This window comes from Mesoplodon densirostris, chromosome 8 (assembly GCF_025265405.1).
Source record: "Mesoplodon densirostris isolate mMesDen1 chromosome 8, mMesDen1 primary haplotype, whole genome shotgun sequence".
Taxonomy (NCBI): Eukaryota; Metazoa; Chordata; class Mammalia; order Artiodactyla; family Ziphiidae; genus Mesoplodon; species Mesoplodon densirostris.
In genome coordinates, this window is record NC_082668.1 from 39,557,936 (window position 1) to 39,577,557 (window position 19,622).

Below are 19,622 nucleotides of genomic sequence, written 5' to 3' on the forward strand. Positions count from 1 at the left end.
CGATAAACGGATCACGCAGATACCTATCGGGAGCATCAGTGTTCATGGAAACATTTGGTAACGTTAAAGACTAAAGATGCTTTTTGTGATTCAGGCTTTCATCTTATACCAAGACCAGAATCTCGTCGACTTGCTGGTGCTTTTTTAAGAGTCCGTGCTTTTAAGCGCTGTTAACCTACTGGGCCGGCGTCGGCGGTCAAAGAGGGGGAGAAAAAGCCATTTGTTCCCTGTTTAAGCTAACTGGTCCAGAGAGCTGTGAATGTGCTCCGCCACCGCTGGGAGAACCGAAATCGCGGAGGCCTGAGGCGTTTCAAAATTGAACGGTTAGGGTTTTTAAGCTGCGCAGGAGAGGTGTTCGCGACGTGACGGCTGATGGTCTCCGGGCTCTTATGTCCCCCCTCCCGGTTGGCTCACCACCATTAATCGCCTCCTCGTCTCCAGGTTAGCGCTCCCGACGCCCACCCCCAGCCCTTCCCACTCCTCGCTTGCAGGACCCCGCGCTCCGCCCATCCCTCGCTAGTACCCCCCCGGTCCCCACTTCTTCTTTCCCTCCAGCCAGCCTCTCATTGCCCTTCCCTCCCCTTTCTCCTTTTCCTTTTCCTCGCGCCCTTCCCTCTCTCCCCTCACCCTCCAACCCAGCCCACTTCGGTTTCTCCCTTCTCGGCCCTCTCATTTGCGCTCCCACAGCAAACGACGCCTCCCCCCTCTGCAGGATAGACGCCTGGCGGGAGTTGCGCCGAGAGGCTACGCGCAGGCGCACTGCGCGGAGGGCCCGCGGGCTGGCCGGGCATCCACGCAGGCGCGCGGTGCTTGGACTTAGCTCCCCGGCGGGCAGCCGGGCGTTCTTTGGCTCCCTGAGTCAGGGCTAGGGGTCCCGCGGCGGCGGCGGCGGCGGCGGCGGCAGCAGCACCACCATGTTCCTCCACTCCGTCAATCTCTGGAACCTGGCGTTTTATGCCCTCATGGTCTTCATGGCGACCCTGGGGTTGTGGGACGTCTTCTTCGGCTTTGAGGAAAACAAGTGCAGTATGAGCTACATGTTTGAGTATCCGGAGTATCAGGTGAGGTTTCGCCCTCCCTTCGCTGGGCGCTCCGAGGCTCGGGCCCCTCCAGCCTGGCCCTTCTGTGTGTTTCCCCTGCGTCGGCTCCCCGCCCCTCTCCTGCCCCCTTAGCCCAACCTTGTCCCCGCTTGCTTCGCCCCGGAGGACTCCGCAGCCCCCCGCGGCCCCTTTTTCCTGCCCTTTGTGTCCTCTCTTCACGGTGGGGTGTTTGATAGATGGTTCCCCGAGCATGCTCCCCGCCCCCCTCGAGGTTGCTCCCCGGTTCCTTCGCGGTCCCAAATCCCAAGCACAGGCTCATCAGGAGGGCCGGGCCCAACGCCCCTCATCCCCGGAGACGCAGCTCCAGTCCCTCTCCCCAAACCCAGACCCCATCCTCCCCGCCTCCCTGCCTTAACAGGTGCCCCGGGCACTCCTTTGCTTCCCACGCACCGAAATTCTTCCCCTCCCGCCCAGGGGTTTGCGCGTCAGCTCTCGCTTTTCTAGAAAGGAACCGAGCTTCTGCAGAGCGTGTACTGGCTACACAGTTCCCAGGGTTGCCGTAGAGACTTCAGGGGTTTACGTCTGAAAGGCTAACCTGATGAGTAAATAAATGGGGAGCTAGCGCAGTTGTCTCCTGTGAAGGTTTTGCGGAGCCCTCTTGTTTTGTAGGTCGTGGGTCGGTGCGTGTGCATGCATCCTGTGTTGATGAGTGTCGCCCCTTACCAGTTGCATACGAAATCTATTTCATGGTGTTGTTTTTGTTTTCTCAACTGTGTTTGCAATTGAAGAGAGACCCGGCCCTTCTTCCTCTTCCTCTCTCCGCCGCCACCTCTTTCGTTCCGTTTTGGATATTTTCAGTCACAGTTGCTTTATCAGTTCAGCATAGTAGACGCTAGAATTTCATTCATGACCAGCTGTAAAAAGAGATGGTGACAAATTGCACAACCGTCCAAAGAAATTTCTTCCGAATGATCCTTTTCTTTATAAATGCATCTCCTAATTATGGAATATGTATTGTAATGATAACTCCCTACCTTAGAAGTATATGTACTATAATACATATTGATACAATGCATTTAAAACCATAGCAGATTTATTCTTTGAGGTGAAGGATGCAGATCCTGATTGTTTCCGTGTACAGGTCATTATGAAGGAGCATATTATTTGATTATCCTGCTAGTATTTAGATCTTAAAACTACTTAAGGTTTAAATTGCTGAACAGCCTCCTTTCCCATGGGCAAAATTCGAATTTAGATTTCATTTGTTTTGAGATATTTACCTTGGTTTTGCATCAGTGCTTTTAAGGAAGTGGAAGCATTTGATATCAGATTCTAAAGGAGCACATTTTAACATGTTACAGTTGTCTCTTAATTTCTAAATGAATATGCTGGTTTATTTTTATCAGAGGCCACATATGGTTAATTATAGTTAAATATATGGGCTTTTAGTTTAGATTTTTAAAAAAAAATAGAGCCCTTATAGTCTCCTTTCATTTTTCTATGGTTTAATCATTAGGAAACTCCCAATAGATTGAAGTAGGTCAGTTTAGTTTTGAACTGCATTGAAGAGTTTGGTTAAAATAAAATCATTTTGGAACAATACAGTACTAATTCCCATTTATTTTTGGATTACCCACAATTATTGAAACTATTTTAATATTTGCAGTAGTAGAAATCACTTAGTGTTGGGAACAAAGCATATGGACCTCACAGATATATTTCGTGCCTCATAAAATTGACTGGAAAGACACAGAAAATTAGTGTAGCTAATGCAAAAGAGCTATTTGGGTTTTTTGGTGTTGTTAGGTAGTCTTATTTAGTTATTTTTGCTGTTTTGAGGTTTTACACTTCTGTTAATAATATGTTAGCACAATAATACTACAGTGGCAGGAGTTTTTGATACATATTTTCAGTAAATTTTTATTTTTATGATGTAAAAAGCGTTTATTCACTACAGTATTTGTCTTTGACTCTTAGTCTTTTTATTGTGCACACTAGGTTGCGTTATTTTAAAAATACAGTTAAAAGCTGCCTACAGAAATGATTCATTTTGAATATAATGTGAGCTTTCTGGATAATTGGGGTCAGCCAATTAAGAACCAATGATTTGTAAAAAGTGTTCTAAACATTTTTTATATTGCTTTTAATTATATTTTATAGTAAGCTCCAATTGTTCACAGGTTGATATTCACCATATGGGATGTCCTGGTTGTTGGGTTTTCTTCTCTTTCTTGATGATTTTCTTCTTTTTTACTGCTCGTTTGCATACTCTTTAGCGGAATTTTAGAGGCACTTGAAAGGTTAGTTGAAACATGCTCAATTTTATTCTCCATTTTAAAAATAAAATGTGGGACAGGAATTTGAAACTCTGAAAAAATTGTTTTGAATTTTAAATTGTTTGAGTATCTTTATTAATCCTCTACCTTTAATTTTCCTAGATTCGCTTATTCAGAGTTAATTGAACATCTCACACACCTATCAAGCAAAATACACGCTATCCTTTAAAGCTTCTTGTATTATGACAGCAAGGCAGAGCTTGTATTTGGTAGCAAACAGTTTTAGACAAATTGTAGAATTCGATAAGAAAACATCTGTGTTGTGTTTTTTCATGCAACAGTTTGTTTGGCTCTCTTTAGATATGTGACCTGACAATTGCTCTCTGAAAGGAAATGTTGATATTGGGAAATATGACTCATATATTGTGTTATTAAGTGTGAGTGTATTTAGCATATAATTTATTTAATGACTTCTCTGTGTAGATATATTCTAGATCCTGGGTATGGGTGAGAGGGAATTAGAGATGAATCACATCTTGTGCCTTTAAATTCATGTTTTTAAAATATAATGGGGGAGACAGGAGTGAAATGGATAAGTAAAATATAATGTGTTAAATGTTATAATTTCACTGTAAGAGAGTGTGTACGAGGCTCTTCACAGAAGAGAGCAGCCGTGTTCATCTTGGGTAGTCAAAGGCTATCGAGAAGAGGTTGTGCACTGGGCAGTGGAGGGTATGTCTACAGTTCACAAGGTGCAGAAACAAGAAAATTGCAGGAATAAAGAACAGCATTTGTGAAGGTGGGAATACCAGGATACATTCCATAAGTAGTATTTATAGTATGTTATCATTTATGTAGAAAGGAGAAATAACCTAAAACAAATATGCCTATATTTGTATATATGTAAAATACTGGTATTTCTGGAAGCACAAACTGCTAACATTGGTTACCTTCTGGGTAAGGAACTGGATGGCTAATAAACCAGGGGTAGGAGAGCCTTTTCAGTATATACTCTGTTGAATCTTGAATTTTGGAACATATTAAAAAATTTAAAATGTGGCATGTATAAATTATAAGGAAGTAGGTAAGAATAATTAGAGCAAGGTTATAAAGGACCTGTCTCTTAAGTGTTTATCATCTGTGTATGCAGTGAGGAAACACATAAGGTGTATGTCTTAACAAGGTTATTTCTTGACAGCAGTATGGATTGTTAAATTTTGCGGGGGGGAGGGTTCTCATTTAAAATAATCAATATAAAATAATTTAAAATATATTGGAGTCCTGTTACTATAAATGTGTTTTTTAAAAACCCCTTGACCCTTTTCTGTATCTTTCATCATTATCCTTTTTGTATGCCTACATCTTTTCTGTCCTCAATCTAGTCAATACCCTTCCTGTCTTTTCCTGCCACTCACTCCCAACTTGAATTCTGTTGGAAATGCAACTTTGCCATTGCCTACAACTCCTACCTTTTATTTTTGTTCTACCTCTTTTTTCCACCTTTATACTTTTTTCTACTCCACATTATATGCCTTCATTTTTTTTTTTTTTTTTTTTTTTTTTTTTGCGTTACACGGGCCTCTCACTGTTGTGGCCTCTCCCATTGCGGAGCACAGGCTCCGGACGAGCAGGCTCAGCGGCCATGGCTCACAGGCCCAGCCACTCCACGGCATGTGGGATCTTCCCGGGACCGGGGCACGAACCCGCGTCCCCTTCATCGGCAGGCGGACTCTCAACCACTGTGCCACCAGGGAAGCCCTGCCTTCATATTTTGAAATGTACATTGTCTCACTATAAAATTGCCTTTATAATAGTAGATTATGAAATATATCAAGTAATATTCTTTTGCTTGTTTTTCTGTCTCCAGAGGATTAAATATTTCTTTTTCTATATATTTGATAGTTCCTGTTCTTCTGAGTTAATTTTCAAGTAGTTCAAAACTTTTTTAGTTACTGTCCTGAAAAGAATAGTGATCTAATACACATGTACTGCTATATCAAATGGTGTACTAAATTGAGAGGAGTTAAGATAACCGTTCCCTTTTTCTCTCATATTTTCTTTTTGCTTAATTTGTACCTAAAGAAATAAAATATTACATCATTTTTATTTTTGATTATTTACTATGCATAATTAATATTGGGACTAATTTGAGTTGAAGTACATGTTCACATATAAAGCAAATAGTAGGGTTGGTATCTCTGTATTTTGAATATTTGAGGAGATGAAGTTGCTAGTATCTTAAACAATAAGGTCACAATCTCTAAAGATGTTTTCATGGTGTTATTGGCACAGATGGTTTATGGTACTATCCTCAAAGGAATATTCAGGAATTTGCATGAATGATCAGAATTATGCTTTCTAGAACAGTGATTCTTTTCAGTAGTCATTATCCATTTACAATTTTCAAAATTCATTCAGTAGTTAAAATGTTTACCAAGCACGTGTACATTACTGCCAGATCATTAAATCCATTGATGTCTACTTAAATAAAATCTACTGCTCAATGTAACTGGTTTCATTTTTAACAGTCTCCATCCCTTCGGGGGAAAAAAGAAGAGCTTATACTTTACTCCCACTTTTTTTTTTTTTTTTTTTTTTTTTTTTTTTTTTTGCGGTATGCGGGCCTCTCACTGTTGTGGCCTCCCCCGTTGCGGAGCACAGGCTCCGGACGCGCAGGCTCCGGACGCGCAGGCTCAGCGGCCATGGCTCACGGGCCCAGCCGCTCCGCGGCATATGGGATCCTCCCAGACCGGGGCACGAACCCGCATCCCCTGCATCGGCAGGCGGACTCTCAACCACTTGCGCCACCAGGGAGGCCCTTTACTCCCACTTTTGTAGATGCCTACCTTTTGGGGATGACATTAAGACTTCATTTGTATTTTGCTGAAAGAAATGTTATGTGAATTACTGGCTCATTTGGTATACAGTAATATGAATTGCAGAGTAGTCTTAGGCTTGCTGATAAACCATGCACCAAGTCCATGAAAACTGAAACAGATGCTAATTCACTGGAATGTTCATGGTGAGAAGAGTGTACATGTCTCAACCAAGACATGGCTGTAAGGTTCAGATTAATTTGTTAAGCACATTGTAGGTCAAGCATATTAAGTTGAGAGGTCAGAAAGCTGCATTATAAAACAAACTTACTTTCCTTTGAATGATGGAACAGCTTGGAGTATATAGTTATATATAGGCCTGAGTGAAAGGAGAGAGACCTTACAAACAGTTTAAAATAGCAAAAAAGAATTCATTTGATAATGGAAAGCTTTTATCATTTCTAAGTATAATTGATAACCGATACTAAATTAAATACATTTTCAATTATGTTAACATGGAACTTGCTGGCATAAACCAGTGTTTTTCTCTTGCCAGTAGCTATTCTGAGTAATTTGTATTTATTAGAATTTCAAGTAGTCCCATTTTATGCTTTCTTGAAGACTACATGGTTTAAAGCTCACATAATTCAAGACTGAGTCTTCATATGTGTGAACTAAAAGTAGAACTTGTGCATTAAGTGTAGTTTTATCATCAGTAATATTTTTATATTGTACTCTTTCAAATTCAGAATTGGGTACTGTGAGACTGAATTGTATTAGTAAAACTGATTAAAGTGAAGTTGCTTTTTTTTCCCTATAGAAAATAGAACTTCCAAAGAAACTGGCAAAACGCTATCCTGCATATGAATTATATCTTTATGGAGAAGGATCCTATGCTGAAGAACACAAAGTTCTCCCTTTAACGGGTATTCCTGTTCTCTTTCTTCCCGGTAATGCTGGAAGTTATAAGCAGGGTAAGTGTTGCAGTTGTTCAGTCAGAGACGAAAATGAGTCCAACACACGAGATGTATGCGTTAAAGCACAGTGGTAGAGGGCTGTTGCTCGCTCAGGCAAAACAGCAAAGCCCTCAGTCCACTATGGCGTATTTATTTAAGCTTTATCTTACATCTATTATACTTTTTGTAATTAAAAGCACATTTTAAGAGCTAGATGTACTTTACTTATAACTTTATCTAATACAAAGAGTTCTATTTAGCGCAGGCTGTGCCTTCCTTGAACATCTATTCAGTGCACCTCCTTATTTCCTTATGTTCCCGATTATACCGAGGACATGCGTGGGTCAGTGCCCAGAACAATCAGTACTGCTTGCAGTCCTGAAACATTCGCACGCACCCAGCTTGCTAGGTGAGCCGATTCTTGGGTCACGTCTCTTCCCATGTCCTCAGTTACCCTTCTACAGTAAGTCTCAAAAGTAAATTTTAAAAGCTGTGAAATTCAATTGAAGAATTTATCAGACATGTACTCTGTGTTAGGTATTATGCTAGGTATACTGGGAGACACAAATATATGACATTTTGTCTGAGAGAAGTACATGTGAGAAGTACACAAAAAAGAATAGCTGCAAGGCACTTTGCAGAGAGTAAGTCAGAGAAGATAAGATGGAGTGGAATGATAAATAGATGATATAGGGATTCAGGAATCAGCAGAAGAAAGAGGTTTATGTTAGAAGTGGAGGGTACAGAAAACAGAACCTAAAGCATTGATTAGAGAAGTAAATCAGTGGTTTATGTTATTGCTGAACAAGAGAGGAGACCGGTTTCTTTGTTTTGGAGCTATTTAAATTAGATCTAGAAATACTGAGGGAAACACAGAAAGGTGGGGGTAGGGAAGTTATGTGTACAGATTCCAAATTGAAATATAGCAGTTATTTTTGGCCTAACAGTCAGGCAATCTAGAAGTAATTTCAGCTAAAACCTGCTCTTTTTTTGTTGTTATTAAATGGTGTATTCTTTTGTACAATGAGAATAGAATTATTTCAACATTTAGTATAATTACTTAACATGTTTATCTATTTAGCTAGCAAATATTTATGGGGTACCTACCATGAGCCAGGCAGTATTCTAGATATTCTAGATATTAGTATGCCAGTAATATTAAAAGTTAGAAAGAAAAATAAACCAGAGTAAGGGATAAAGGATAAACAGGGTCAGGAGGTGGCTAGTTTAGATGAAGTGGCCAGGGAAGGCCAGTATGAGGAGATGACATTTTGAGCCGAGGCTTGAATGTAGCAAGGGACTGAGATATGTGACTATTTGGGGAAGACCTGGAGGCAGGAACGTGCTTGGTGCGTTCAAGGCCACTGAGACTAGAGAAAGTGAAAACAGATGAGGATGGAAAAGTAGCCATAGGCTATGTCATAAAAGCTGTGGAAGAGACTTAGAATTTTGATCTAAGTGTGATGGGAAACTATTGGAGGGTTTGGGTAGGAAATGATATACTCTGATTTTTTAATTTAATCATTGTGTTTGAAGTATGACACATATACAGAGAAATGCATAGAATATGGCTATTAGGTTAAAATGATTATAAAGTGAGTACCCATGGAACCAAAACCCAAGTCAAGAAGTAGAAGGTTGCCAGCACCCTGGAAGCCTCCTGTGTGCCCCTTCCTGATTAAAACTCCCTCCCTTCCTAACTTTAAGGTAGTCATTTTCTTGACTTTCTTTATAGTTTTAGCATCTAATTATGCATCTCTAATACAGTCTACTTGTTTGGGGCTATTTTTAAACGTCGCACTATAAATATAATCACTCAGTATGCATTGTTCTGTGTCTGGCTTCTTCCACCTAACATGGGGTTTTTGTTTTTTTATCTAGTAAAAATAACTTTTACTGTTTTTATTATCATCTTAGATTTTTTTTTTTAAATTGAAGTATAGTTGATTTACAATGTTGTGTTAGTTTCAGTTATACAGCAAAGTGATTCAGTTCTCTCTCTCTATATATATATGCACGCATATGTATATTAGTGCTTTCTAGGAATTAGGAGGAGAAGAGGAATGAGGAGTAACTGCTAATGAGTTCAGGGTTTTCTTTCTGGGGTGATTAAAAAATGTCTAAAGTTAGATTGCAGAAATGGTTGACTATACAAAATATCATTGAATTGTACACTTTACACAATGAGTTGTATAGTGCTTGAGTTATATATGTTTAAAAAAAAAGGAGTGGCAAACAGCTATTTTGTTTGCTAAACCCAAAACCTAGAGAGTACAAATGCAGGAAATGGGAATTGCATTTGAAATTAAGAGACCAGCAACTTAAAAAAAAAAGTTGTGTATATATGTAGACTACTTTATCAAAACCTAAAACAGTGGAAGCACAGAGACCATTTAGGAAACTGTTAGAGTAGTTCAGGCAAGAGATGATGGTGCTTGGATTAGGACTGTGGTGGGGGAGATGGTGAGAAGCCTTGATAGGGGATATATTTAGAAGGTAGAGCATGACAGGATTTACTAATGATTGGGTGTCATGTGTAAGAAAAAGAGGCAAATTATGCATGAGTATTTACACCACTGTGATGAGCAGACGTTTCTTGTAGGAATTTTCTCATTCTTAAAATCCTGAAGTGTGACAAAATTCCTATTTCTTATTCTTCAAGGAATCCTTCCTTCCCTTTTAGCTATTGTTGCCCCTACTGAAGGGGAAGCAGGTAGAGAATGAATGAACCATTCACGTTATACTTAACTTAAAAAAATTTACAGGACAAGACACACAATTGCTAAGTTGGTTTGTTTTTCTAAATTGCTGTTGTTAAGGATGTCACCCTGAAATAGGTTGTATTCAGAATGTGGGATAAAGTTAGTTGTTAAGAGACTTTGAAGCAAGAATAGATGAAACTTTAAAAATTTTTGTTTAATGTGCACTTCACCTTTTTCCTCTGCAGTTCGTTCTATTGGCTCTATTGCACTTAGAAAAGCTGAAGACATTGACTTCAAGTACCACTTTGACTTCTTTAGTGTGAATTTCAATGAAGAACTGGTGGCACTCTATGGTGGAAGTCTTCAGAAGCAGACCAAGTTTGTGCATGAATGCATTAAAACAATTCTCAAGCTCTATAAGGTACGAGATAATCATACAATTCAATAGTGATCAACCTATTGGGTTTTTTTTTTTTTTTTTTTGGTTAAAGGGACTCAGCATATTTTAAATTATTTATTTGTTTGTATGGAAGTTGAAGCAAAGGTGGCACAAAGGTATTTTGTGTGGGACTCTGTCATTTTGAACTCAGTGGTGGGTTTTGAAGTTCAAATTCAATTTACAAGAAATCTTTCTTGTGAATTTTGGAAAAAATTTTTTCTTACTTTATGTATAAATTAGGAGTGCAGTGCATTTCCTAAAGCCATTAGTATGGATTTCTGCTTCTAGTTTTGGCTAAATAACTGGTACTAGAGTAGACTACTTCCATATGTAAACAACTATAAAACTAGCCAATGTATCTGAAGCACATGTTTTCAGGTGTTGGGCAACCAAGTGGTAAAGGACTGTGACCACTGAAGGAGGGGAAACGTGAGGTGAGCTCCGTGAGTGCCCGGCTTTCTGCCTGGAAGCATTTTCCAGACCATGGGGTAAATTTTTAGAGGTCAAGAATAGCCAATTGATATCACTAAGCTGAAGAAGGCAGAGATAGGAATTTGGGACTACTGAAATGGCTAGATTTGTGGTCAGGTAGGAGAAAGAAGAGAACTAGGCAGGGATGCGAGCTCTAGAAATTTGAATCTTTCAGTCTTTGAGTGCTATGCTACGTATGCACAGGGCAAGAGGCTACAAGGCAGTAGCATACCAAGGAGGAAGTGGTGGGGTATGTCTACTTCAGGTGCAAGGAATAAGGGGGAATATGTGTCCCTAGAGAAATTTAAAAGAGCAGTACAACAGACTCAAATTCATCTGTGCCAGCAATTCTAAACAGCGTCAGGGATAATTCTACTACCTACTAGGATAAGTCATTTCCTCCCTTGGTATACCATTGTGCAAGTCCTGGCAAAAACAGCTCATGGAGAATTGTGTGTTGAATTGAGATTTGAGAGGCCACATGGTGCCCAGGAGTTCTGACCCGCTAGTTAGAAAGACTTACTTGAACATTGGGCATTCATTTGAGACCCAAGAAAGGACACGATTTAGGAATAGAGCTACTCTAGCCCTAAAGTAAGAGCTACTCTAGGATCCACCTTAACAATGCTTCCATATAAGCCTCAAAAACATCAAAGTTAAGGATTTAGAATAAAAGATGCAAACAACAAGGGAACAGATGAGGGAGCTCAGTAGAGACATGGAAACTATTTAAAAAGAAAAAGGACAGGGACTTCCCTGGTGGTGCAATCGTTAGGAGTCTGCCTGCCAATGAAGGGAACATGGGTTCAAGCCCTGGTCAGGGAAGATCCCACATGCCACGGAGCAACTAAGCCCGTGTGCCACTACTACTGAAGCCCGTGCCCCTAGAGCCCGTGCTCCACAATGAGAAGCCCATGCACCGCAACGAAGAGTAGCCCTGCTCGCCACAACTAGAAAAGGCCTGCGTGCAGCAACGAAGACCCAATGCAGCCATACATACATACATACATACATACATAAATAAATAAAAGGAAAAATTGAGAACTGAAACAATAAAACAGAAATGAAAAATTCAGTACATAGGCTTTAAGCAGGTTGAACACTGCAGAACAAGAGATCATTGAATTTGAAGACAGGACAGTTAAAAACTATCCAAAATATGAAGCACAGAGGATAAAAGGATGGAAAGGACAGAGCCTCAGGAATCTGGGGGACAATACTAAGTAGGCTAACATATACATACCTGGAACCCCAGAAGAAGAAGAGAGAGAAATATAAGAGGAAAAAATATTCAAAGGACTGAAGGCCCCAAATTTACAATTCTGATTAAAATTTTCAACCGACAAATCAAGAAGGTCAGTGGATGTCAAACAGGATAAACACAGAATCACACACAAGTTTATCCTAGTCAAATTGTTCAAAACCAAAGTAAAGAGAAAATCTTAAAAGCAGCCAGAGAAAAAAAGGCTCTTTACCTACAGGTAAAACAATAAAAATTATCGCTGGTCTCCATCAGAAATAATGAAAGCCCAAAACAATAGAACAGCATCTTAAAGGTTTTTGGAGGATGATGGGATGGGAGGGAACTCTCAACTTAAAACTGCATATCTAGCAAAAAGGAGGGCAAAATAAAGACATTGTCAGAGTAACAAAAACTGGCAGTTTTGTGATTAGTAGAAGGAAAGAGGGAAATAAAAAATTCCCATTAGGTGAACAGCACAGTAATAATTGCTACAGACAAGATTCATCATGGGTGCTAAAATGAGTAGGTGAAAGTTTGAGGAGGAAAAGGATATTCACATGGTTTCACGGTATCTTTTCTAAAATATTTATTACCTACAGAGGGAAAGAACTTCACAGTGAGAAACCTGGTAGACATCATCTTAACCAAGATTAACATTACCAGTAATAAGACATATTGATATCATGAATCTCCTGACATGATGCACCATAGTTTCTGTGGCATTATTGTCAAAAATGCATAACCTCATTCTAATCATGGGAAAACTTCAGACAAACCGAAATCAAGAGACATGCTATAAAATAACTAACCAGTACTCTTCAAAAGCATCAAGGTCATAAAAAATAAGGAAAGACTGAAGAACTGTTACAGATTAGAGGAGACTAAGGAGAAATAACAATAAATGCAAGGTGGGATGCTGGATGGAACCCTGAAATGGAAAAAGTACATTAGTGGGAAAACTGGTGAAACTTAGATTAGGTCTGCAGTCAATTCTGTTGCTGCACCAATGTTAATTTCTTGATTTTGATAATTGTAGTATGGTTATATTAAATGTTAACATTGCAGGAAACTGGATGGGAGGTATATGGGAACTCTCTGTGCTATTTTTCCAACTTTCCTCTAATTGGTTCATAATTAAAAGGTTAAAAAGCTTATTTTCAGTAATGAATTCCTTATGAGGTTTATAATTTATTTAGAAGGAAAATATATACTAATGGTGAAAAGGATGGGAAGAGGAGTACATAGAATTATTCCACTGCAGTAAGAAGTATAATATTAATTCATGATAGATAAGTTAAGGCTGCATATTGTAATTTCTAGAGTAACAACAATAAAAAAGCAGATGTAGCTAACAGCAAATGGAGGAGAAATACAGGTATACCTCAGAGATATTGCAGGTTCGGTTCCAGACTGCTGCAATAAAGCAGATAAGACCTAAATATAAGGCCAGACACTATAAAACTCTTAGAGGAAAACATAGGAAGAACACTCCTTGACGTAAATCACAGCAAGATCCTTTTTGACCCACCTTCTAGAGAAATGGAAATTTAAAAAATGAACAAATGGGACTTAATGAAACTTAAAAGCTTTTGCACAGCAAAGGAAACCATAAACAAGACAAAAAGACCACCCTCAGAATGGGAGAAGATATTTGTAAATGAAGCAACTGACAAAGGATTAATCTCCAAAATATACAAGCAGCTCATGCAGCTCAATATCAAAAAAACAAACAACCCAATCCAAAAATGGGCAGAAGATCTAAATAGACATTTCTCCAAAGAAGATATACAGATTGCCAACAAACACATGAAAGGATCTCAGAATCACTAATCATTAGAGAAATGCAAATCAAAACTACAATGAGGTACCACCTCACACCGGTCAGAATGGCCATCATCAAAAAATCTACAAACAATAAATGCTGGAGAGGGTGTGGAGAAAAGGGAACACTCTTGCACTGTTAGTGGGAATGTAAATTGGTACAGCCACTATGGAGAACAGTGTGGAGGTTCCTTAAAAAACTAAAAATAGAACTACCATACGACCCAGCAATCCCACTACCGGGCATATACCCTGAGAAAACCATAATTCAAAAAGAGTCATGCACCACAATGTTCATTGCAGCACTATTTACAATAGCCAGGACATGGAAGCAACCTAGGTGTCCATCGACAGATGAATGGATAAAGAAGATGTGGTACATATATACAATGGAATATTACTCAGCCATAAAAAGAAATGAAATTGAGTTATTTGTAGTGAGGTGGATGGACCTAGAGTCTGTCATACAGAGTGAAGTAAGTCAGAAAGAGAAAAACAAATACCGTATGCTAACACATATACATGGAATCTAAAAAAAAAAGAAAAAGGTTCTGAAGAACCTTGGGGCAGGACAGAAATAAGGACACAGACATAGAGAATGGACTTGAGGGCACAGGGAGGGGGAAGGGTAAGCTGGGACGAAGCGAGAGGGTAGCGTTGACATATATACACTACCAAGTGTAAAATAGCTAGCTAGTGGGAAGCAGCTACATAGCACAGGGAGATCAGCTCGGTGCTTTGTGACCACCTAGAGGGGTGGGATAGGGAGGGTGGGAGGGAGACACAAGAGGGAGGGGATACGGGGATATATGTATACATATAGCTGGTTTGCTTTGTTATACAGCAGAAACTAACACACCATTGTAAAGCAATTATACTCTAATAAAGATGTTAAAAAAAGCAGATGTCACAATAAAGCAAGTCTCATGAATTTTTTCGTTTCCCATTGCATATAAAACTTATGTTTACACTATACCATAATCTATTAAGTGTGCAATAGCATTATGTCTAAAAAAATGTACATACCTCAATTTTAAAGTATTGCTAAAAAATGCTGACCATCATTTGAGCCTTCATCAAGCTGTAGTAGTAACATTAGAGATCACGGATCACACAGCTCACCATAACAAATACAATAATAATGGAAAAGTTTGAAATATTGTGAGAATTACCAAAAATGTGATATAAAGACAAAGTGAGCAAATACTGTTAGAAAATGGCACCAATAGATTGCTCAGTGCCGAGTTGCCACAAACCTTTGATTTGTAAAAAATGCAGTAGCAGTGAAGTACAATAAAGTGAAGCACAATGAAATGAGGTATGCCTGTATTCAGTCTGAAAGGAGGAAAGAACAGAAAGACAGATGAGACAAACAGAAAACAGATGGCAAAGTGATAGAGTTCAATGCAACTATATCAATAATTACATTAATTGTAGATGGATTAAACACTCCAATTTAGAAGAAAGATCTTGTCAGACTGGATTAAAAAAGCAAGACCCACCGAACTATATCTAATCTGGATACTGGAAAGCAAAAGCCACTTTAAATGTCAAGATCCTGATAGATTAACAGTAAAAGAATGGAAAAAATATACATAGAAACACAGATCGTATGAAAGCTGACATGGCTATCTTAGTGTAGATTCTAGGACAAATGATATTACAGGGATAAAGAGGGACATTTCATGATAATAAGAGTCATCTCATCAACAAGGCAAAAGAATCTGAAGTGAGTGTGCACCTAATAACAGCTTCCAAATTCATGAAGCAGAATCTAACGAACTAAAGGGAAAAATAGGTAAATCCACATTTAGAGTTGACAATTTCAACAATCCTCTCTCAGTAATTGAGGAAATAACTAGAAAATCAGTAAAGTATGGAAGATTTGAACACTGTTAACCAGCTTAACCTGTTGACATTTATAGAACACACCCAACAAGTGTACAAACTGTGTTCTCTTTAAATGCACATGGAACATTTACTAAGGTATGCCATATGCTAAGCTGTAAAACAAGTCTCAGTTTCAGAGGATTGAAATCATACAGCGTTTATTTTATGAATATAACAATTAAATTAGAAATCAACAAGAAAAAGATATCTGGAAAATCCTCAAATATTTGGAAATGACTTCTAGACAACCCAGAGGTCAAACAGAAAATCACAGGTAAAATTTGAAAGTGTTTTGAATTGAACTAAAATGAAAACACATCATCAGAATTTGTAAGGTTAAAGTAGAGTTAGAAGAAATATAGTTTTAAATGCTTTTATTAGGGACTTCCCTAGTGGCACAGTCGTTAAGAATCCGCCTGCCAGTGCAGGGGACATGGGTTCGATCCCTGGTCCGGGAAGATCCCACATGCTGTGGAGCAACTAAGCCTGTGCGCCACAACTACTGAGCCTGTGCTCTAGAGCCCGTGAGCCACAACTCCTGAGCTCATATGCGTAGAGCCTGTGCTCCACAACAAGAGAAGCCACTGCAATGAGAAGCCCGTGCACCGTAACAAAGAGTAACCCCCGCTTGCCACAACTAGAGAAAGCCCGCGCACAGCAGTGAAGATCCAACACAGCCAAAAACAAATAAACAAATAAATAAATAAATGCTTTTATTAGAAAAGAACAAGCTTTAAAAGCAATCATCTCACCTTCCAACTTAAGAAGCTAGAGAAAGGAGAACAAAGTAAACTCAAAGTAAGTAGAAATAGGGTAACAATAAAGATGAGAATGGGAATCAGCTAAATAGAAAACAGTCAAACAGTGGAGAAAAATTGATACCAATGGCTGATTCTTTGAAAAGATGTGTAAAATCAAATTTTGCCTTTTATTTTAAATGATATGGAAAGCCACTGAAGAGGTTTTTGAACAAAAGAATGACATGTGGTTTTAACAGTGTCATTCGTTATGCTCTTGAGCATAAACTGAAGGGACGTAAAGGTAGAAGCAGAGAGACCAGTTAGGAAGCTATTGCAGTAATTCAGACAAATAATTGTGATTTGGATCAAGTTGATAGCAGTGGAGGTGATAAGAAGTGGTCAGATTGGTGTAAATCTTAAAGGCAACAGGATTTGCTGGCACATCAGGTATGGAGGGGTAATGTGAGAGAAAAAGAAGAGTTAAGGATGACCCAAACTAGAAAAACTAAAAGGGTTGAATTATCATTAACCAGGATGGGGGGAAATGTAGGAGGAACAGATTTGAAGGATATTAAGAGTTTAGTTCTAGACAGGTTCTATTTAAGGTACATACTAGACATCCCAAGTGTAGCTAGCATGCAATTGGAGTTTAAGGTTATAGAGTTCAGGAGAAGAGGTCCCGTCTGGAGATAATAACTTGAAGGTTGACAGCATTTGATAGAGCCATGAGACTGGATGAGATCACTAATGGATTCAAGATGTGAAAGAAGAGATCTAAGGACTGAGGTCTGAGTCACACCAGTATTAAGAGATGAGGGGAGATAAGAAGGAACCAGAAAGAGACTAAAAAGGAGCAGTCAGTGAGGTAAGGGGAGAACCAGAAGAGTATCTTGTCAAGGAAACCAAGCAAAGCATTTCAAAGAGGAAGAAGTGATCAACTATGTCAAATGCCATTGATAGGTCAAGTAAGATGAGGATTGAGAATTGATCATTAGATTCCTTGGTGATCAGATAAGAGCAGTTTTTAAAAAGTGTCGGGGAAAAGCCTGATCAGAGTGGGTTTAAGGGTGTATGAGAAATTGGAGACAGCGAGTACTGTGTAGACAACTGTTTTTGAAGAGTTGCACTGTAAAGAGGTATATAGAAAAAGATGTGGTCACTAAGGAAAAGTAAAAGCAAAAAGAGAGTTGTTTCTTTTTTTTTTTTTTTTTTTTTGCGGTACGCGGGCCTCTCACTGCCGTGGCTCCTCCCGTTGCAGAGCACAGGCTCCGGACGCACAGGCCCAGCAGCCATAGCTCATGGGACCAGCCGCTCTGCGGCATGTAGTATCTTCCCGAACCGGGGCATGAACCCGTGTCCCCTGCATCAGCAGGCGGACTCTCAACCACTGCGCCACCAGTGAAGCACTGTTTCTATTTTTTAAGGGAGAGTAACAGTATATTTATATGCTAGTGAGAATGATCTAGCAGAGAGGGAGGAACGGTGATGCAAGAAGAAAGTGAGAAGAATTGCCAGAGTGATGTATTGTACTTGAGAAGGCCAAAGGGAATAGGTTTCAGAGCACATACGTAGGGTTTGGCTTTTGCTAAGATCAGGTATGTATTGGGGATCACCAGAACCATCCCCAGGCTCGATGTTCTCAAGGAGGACCCACAGGACTCAGCATATAGTTGTATTCATGGTTATGATTTATTACAGTGAAAGCAAAATCAGCAAAGAGAAAAGGTACATGGGGTGAAGTCCGGAGAAACCAGGTGCAAGCTTCCCAGTGTTCTCTTGCAGGAAAGTCACACTGGATGTGTTTAATTCCTACAGCAACGATTGTGACATGTATGAAATGTCATCTACGAGAGAAGCTCATTAGAGACCCAGTGACCCAGGTTTTTTATTGAGGGCTGGTCACCTAGACACCCTGTGCCTCTGCCTTCCGTGTACCAAAATCCCTACTAGAAGTATGAAGGTGTTCAACATAAACCATGTTGTTTACAAAACAGTTCTAGAACGACGAGCTATTCCTATCATTTAGGAATGATGAGAACCCTCCCAAAATCTGTGGTCCCACACTGCAGCCCAGAGCCAACCTTGAATGCAGTCTGCTCTAAGGAGAGCAGTCTCAGGCCTATTCTGTTAACTCTGTTCTGCACAAGGCCCAATTTATTCATAGTAACAGGAGAAGAGGCATAGATGAAGGATCAGTGTGGACGGTGATGAGGAGAAGTTTGGTAGTAGAACTGAGGATACTATGTGGAGGCAGAAAAGATTTTTTAAAAAGAAAAACTTATTTTAAAAATATAATATGTAGGGCTTCCCTGGTGGCGCAGTGGTTGAGAGTCCGCCTGCCGATGCAGGGGACACGGGTTCGTGCCCCGGTCCGGGAAGATCCCACATGCTGTGGAGTGGCTGGGCCCGTGAGCCATGGCCGCTGAACCTGCGCGTCTGGAGCCTGTGCTCCGCAACGGGAGAGGCCACAGCAGTGAGAGGCCCACGTACCGCAAAGAAAAAAAAAAAAATATATATATATATATATAATATGTAATTGTCAGTGAATAGATGTTGTGGAATGCTGGCTTCTTTTTAAACCCAGGCACACAATAGAGAAATAATTTGATGAGATAGGATATATCAATATGATGAGGTAGTATATTGCTGTGGCAGTTGTAACTGTTCTGGCTTTTTTGTGCTATTTTCATTTTCAAATAAATGATTTGACTTTATATATCCTATGAAATCTAATATTCTGGTATACACCAAATATAATTACACCTCTTACATATAATATAACAAATGGTAAAAACATGATTTGCTAGACCAAGTGTTCTGATTTTGGTTCAGAAAATCAAAGCCTAGCTGTTAAAAATGTTTGCAAAACACAAAATATGTATACACTAATTACAAATATATGAAAATGTATTTCTGTATCTTATTATGAGAGGTTATATAAATAGTTTAATTTTCTTTTTTCTATGAAATTGCTCATATGTAGAGAGAAGTATTTAGTATATTTATTATGATATTAATCCTTAATCATGCCTTGGTGATTTTTGAAATAGGGTCAAGAATTTGCTCCAAAAAGTGTGGCAATAATTGGTCATTCTATGGGTGGCCTTGTGGCAAGAGCATTGCTTACGTTGAAAAATTTTAAGCAGGATCTGATCAATCTTCTTATTACACAAGCAACACCTCATGTTGCTCCTGTGATGCCATTAGATCGTTTCATTACAGGTGAGT

The 19,622-nt window shown here is 39.4% G+C and overlaps 1 protein-coding gene across 1 annotated transcript in view; it reads left to right on the forward strand.

Moving 5' to 3' along the window:
* Window positions 1–818: 818 nt before the first annotated feature.
* The window catches only part of PGAP1 (post-GPI attachment to proteins inositol deacylase 1), a 67,394-nt gene continuing 48,590 nt past the window's right edge, over window positions 819–19,622 (forward strand). The window contains exons 1-4 of the mRNA XM_060106830.1: window positions 819–1,061; window positions 6,953–7,106; window positions 10,036–10,211; window positions 19,445–19,616. Of these exons, the coding sequence (XP_059962813.1) occupies window positions 915–1,061; window positions 6,953–7,106; window positions 10,036–10,211; window positions 19,445–19,616 (649 nt within the window). The 5' untranslated portion in view covers window positions 819–914. The remainder of the gene's footprint in view (window positions 1,062–6,952; window positions 7,107–10,035; window positions 10,212–19,444; window positions 19,617–19,622) is intronic.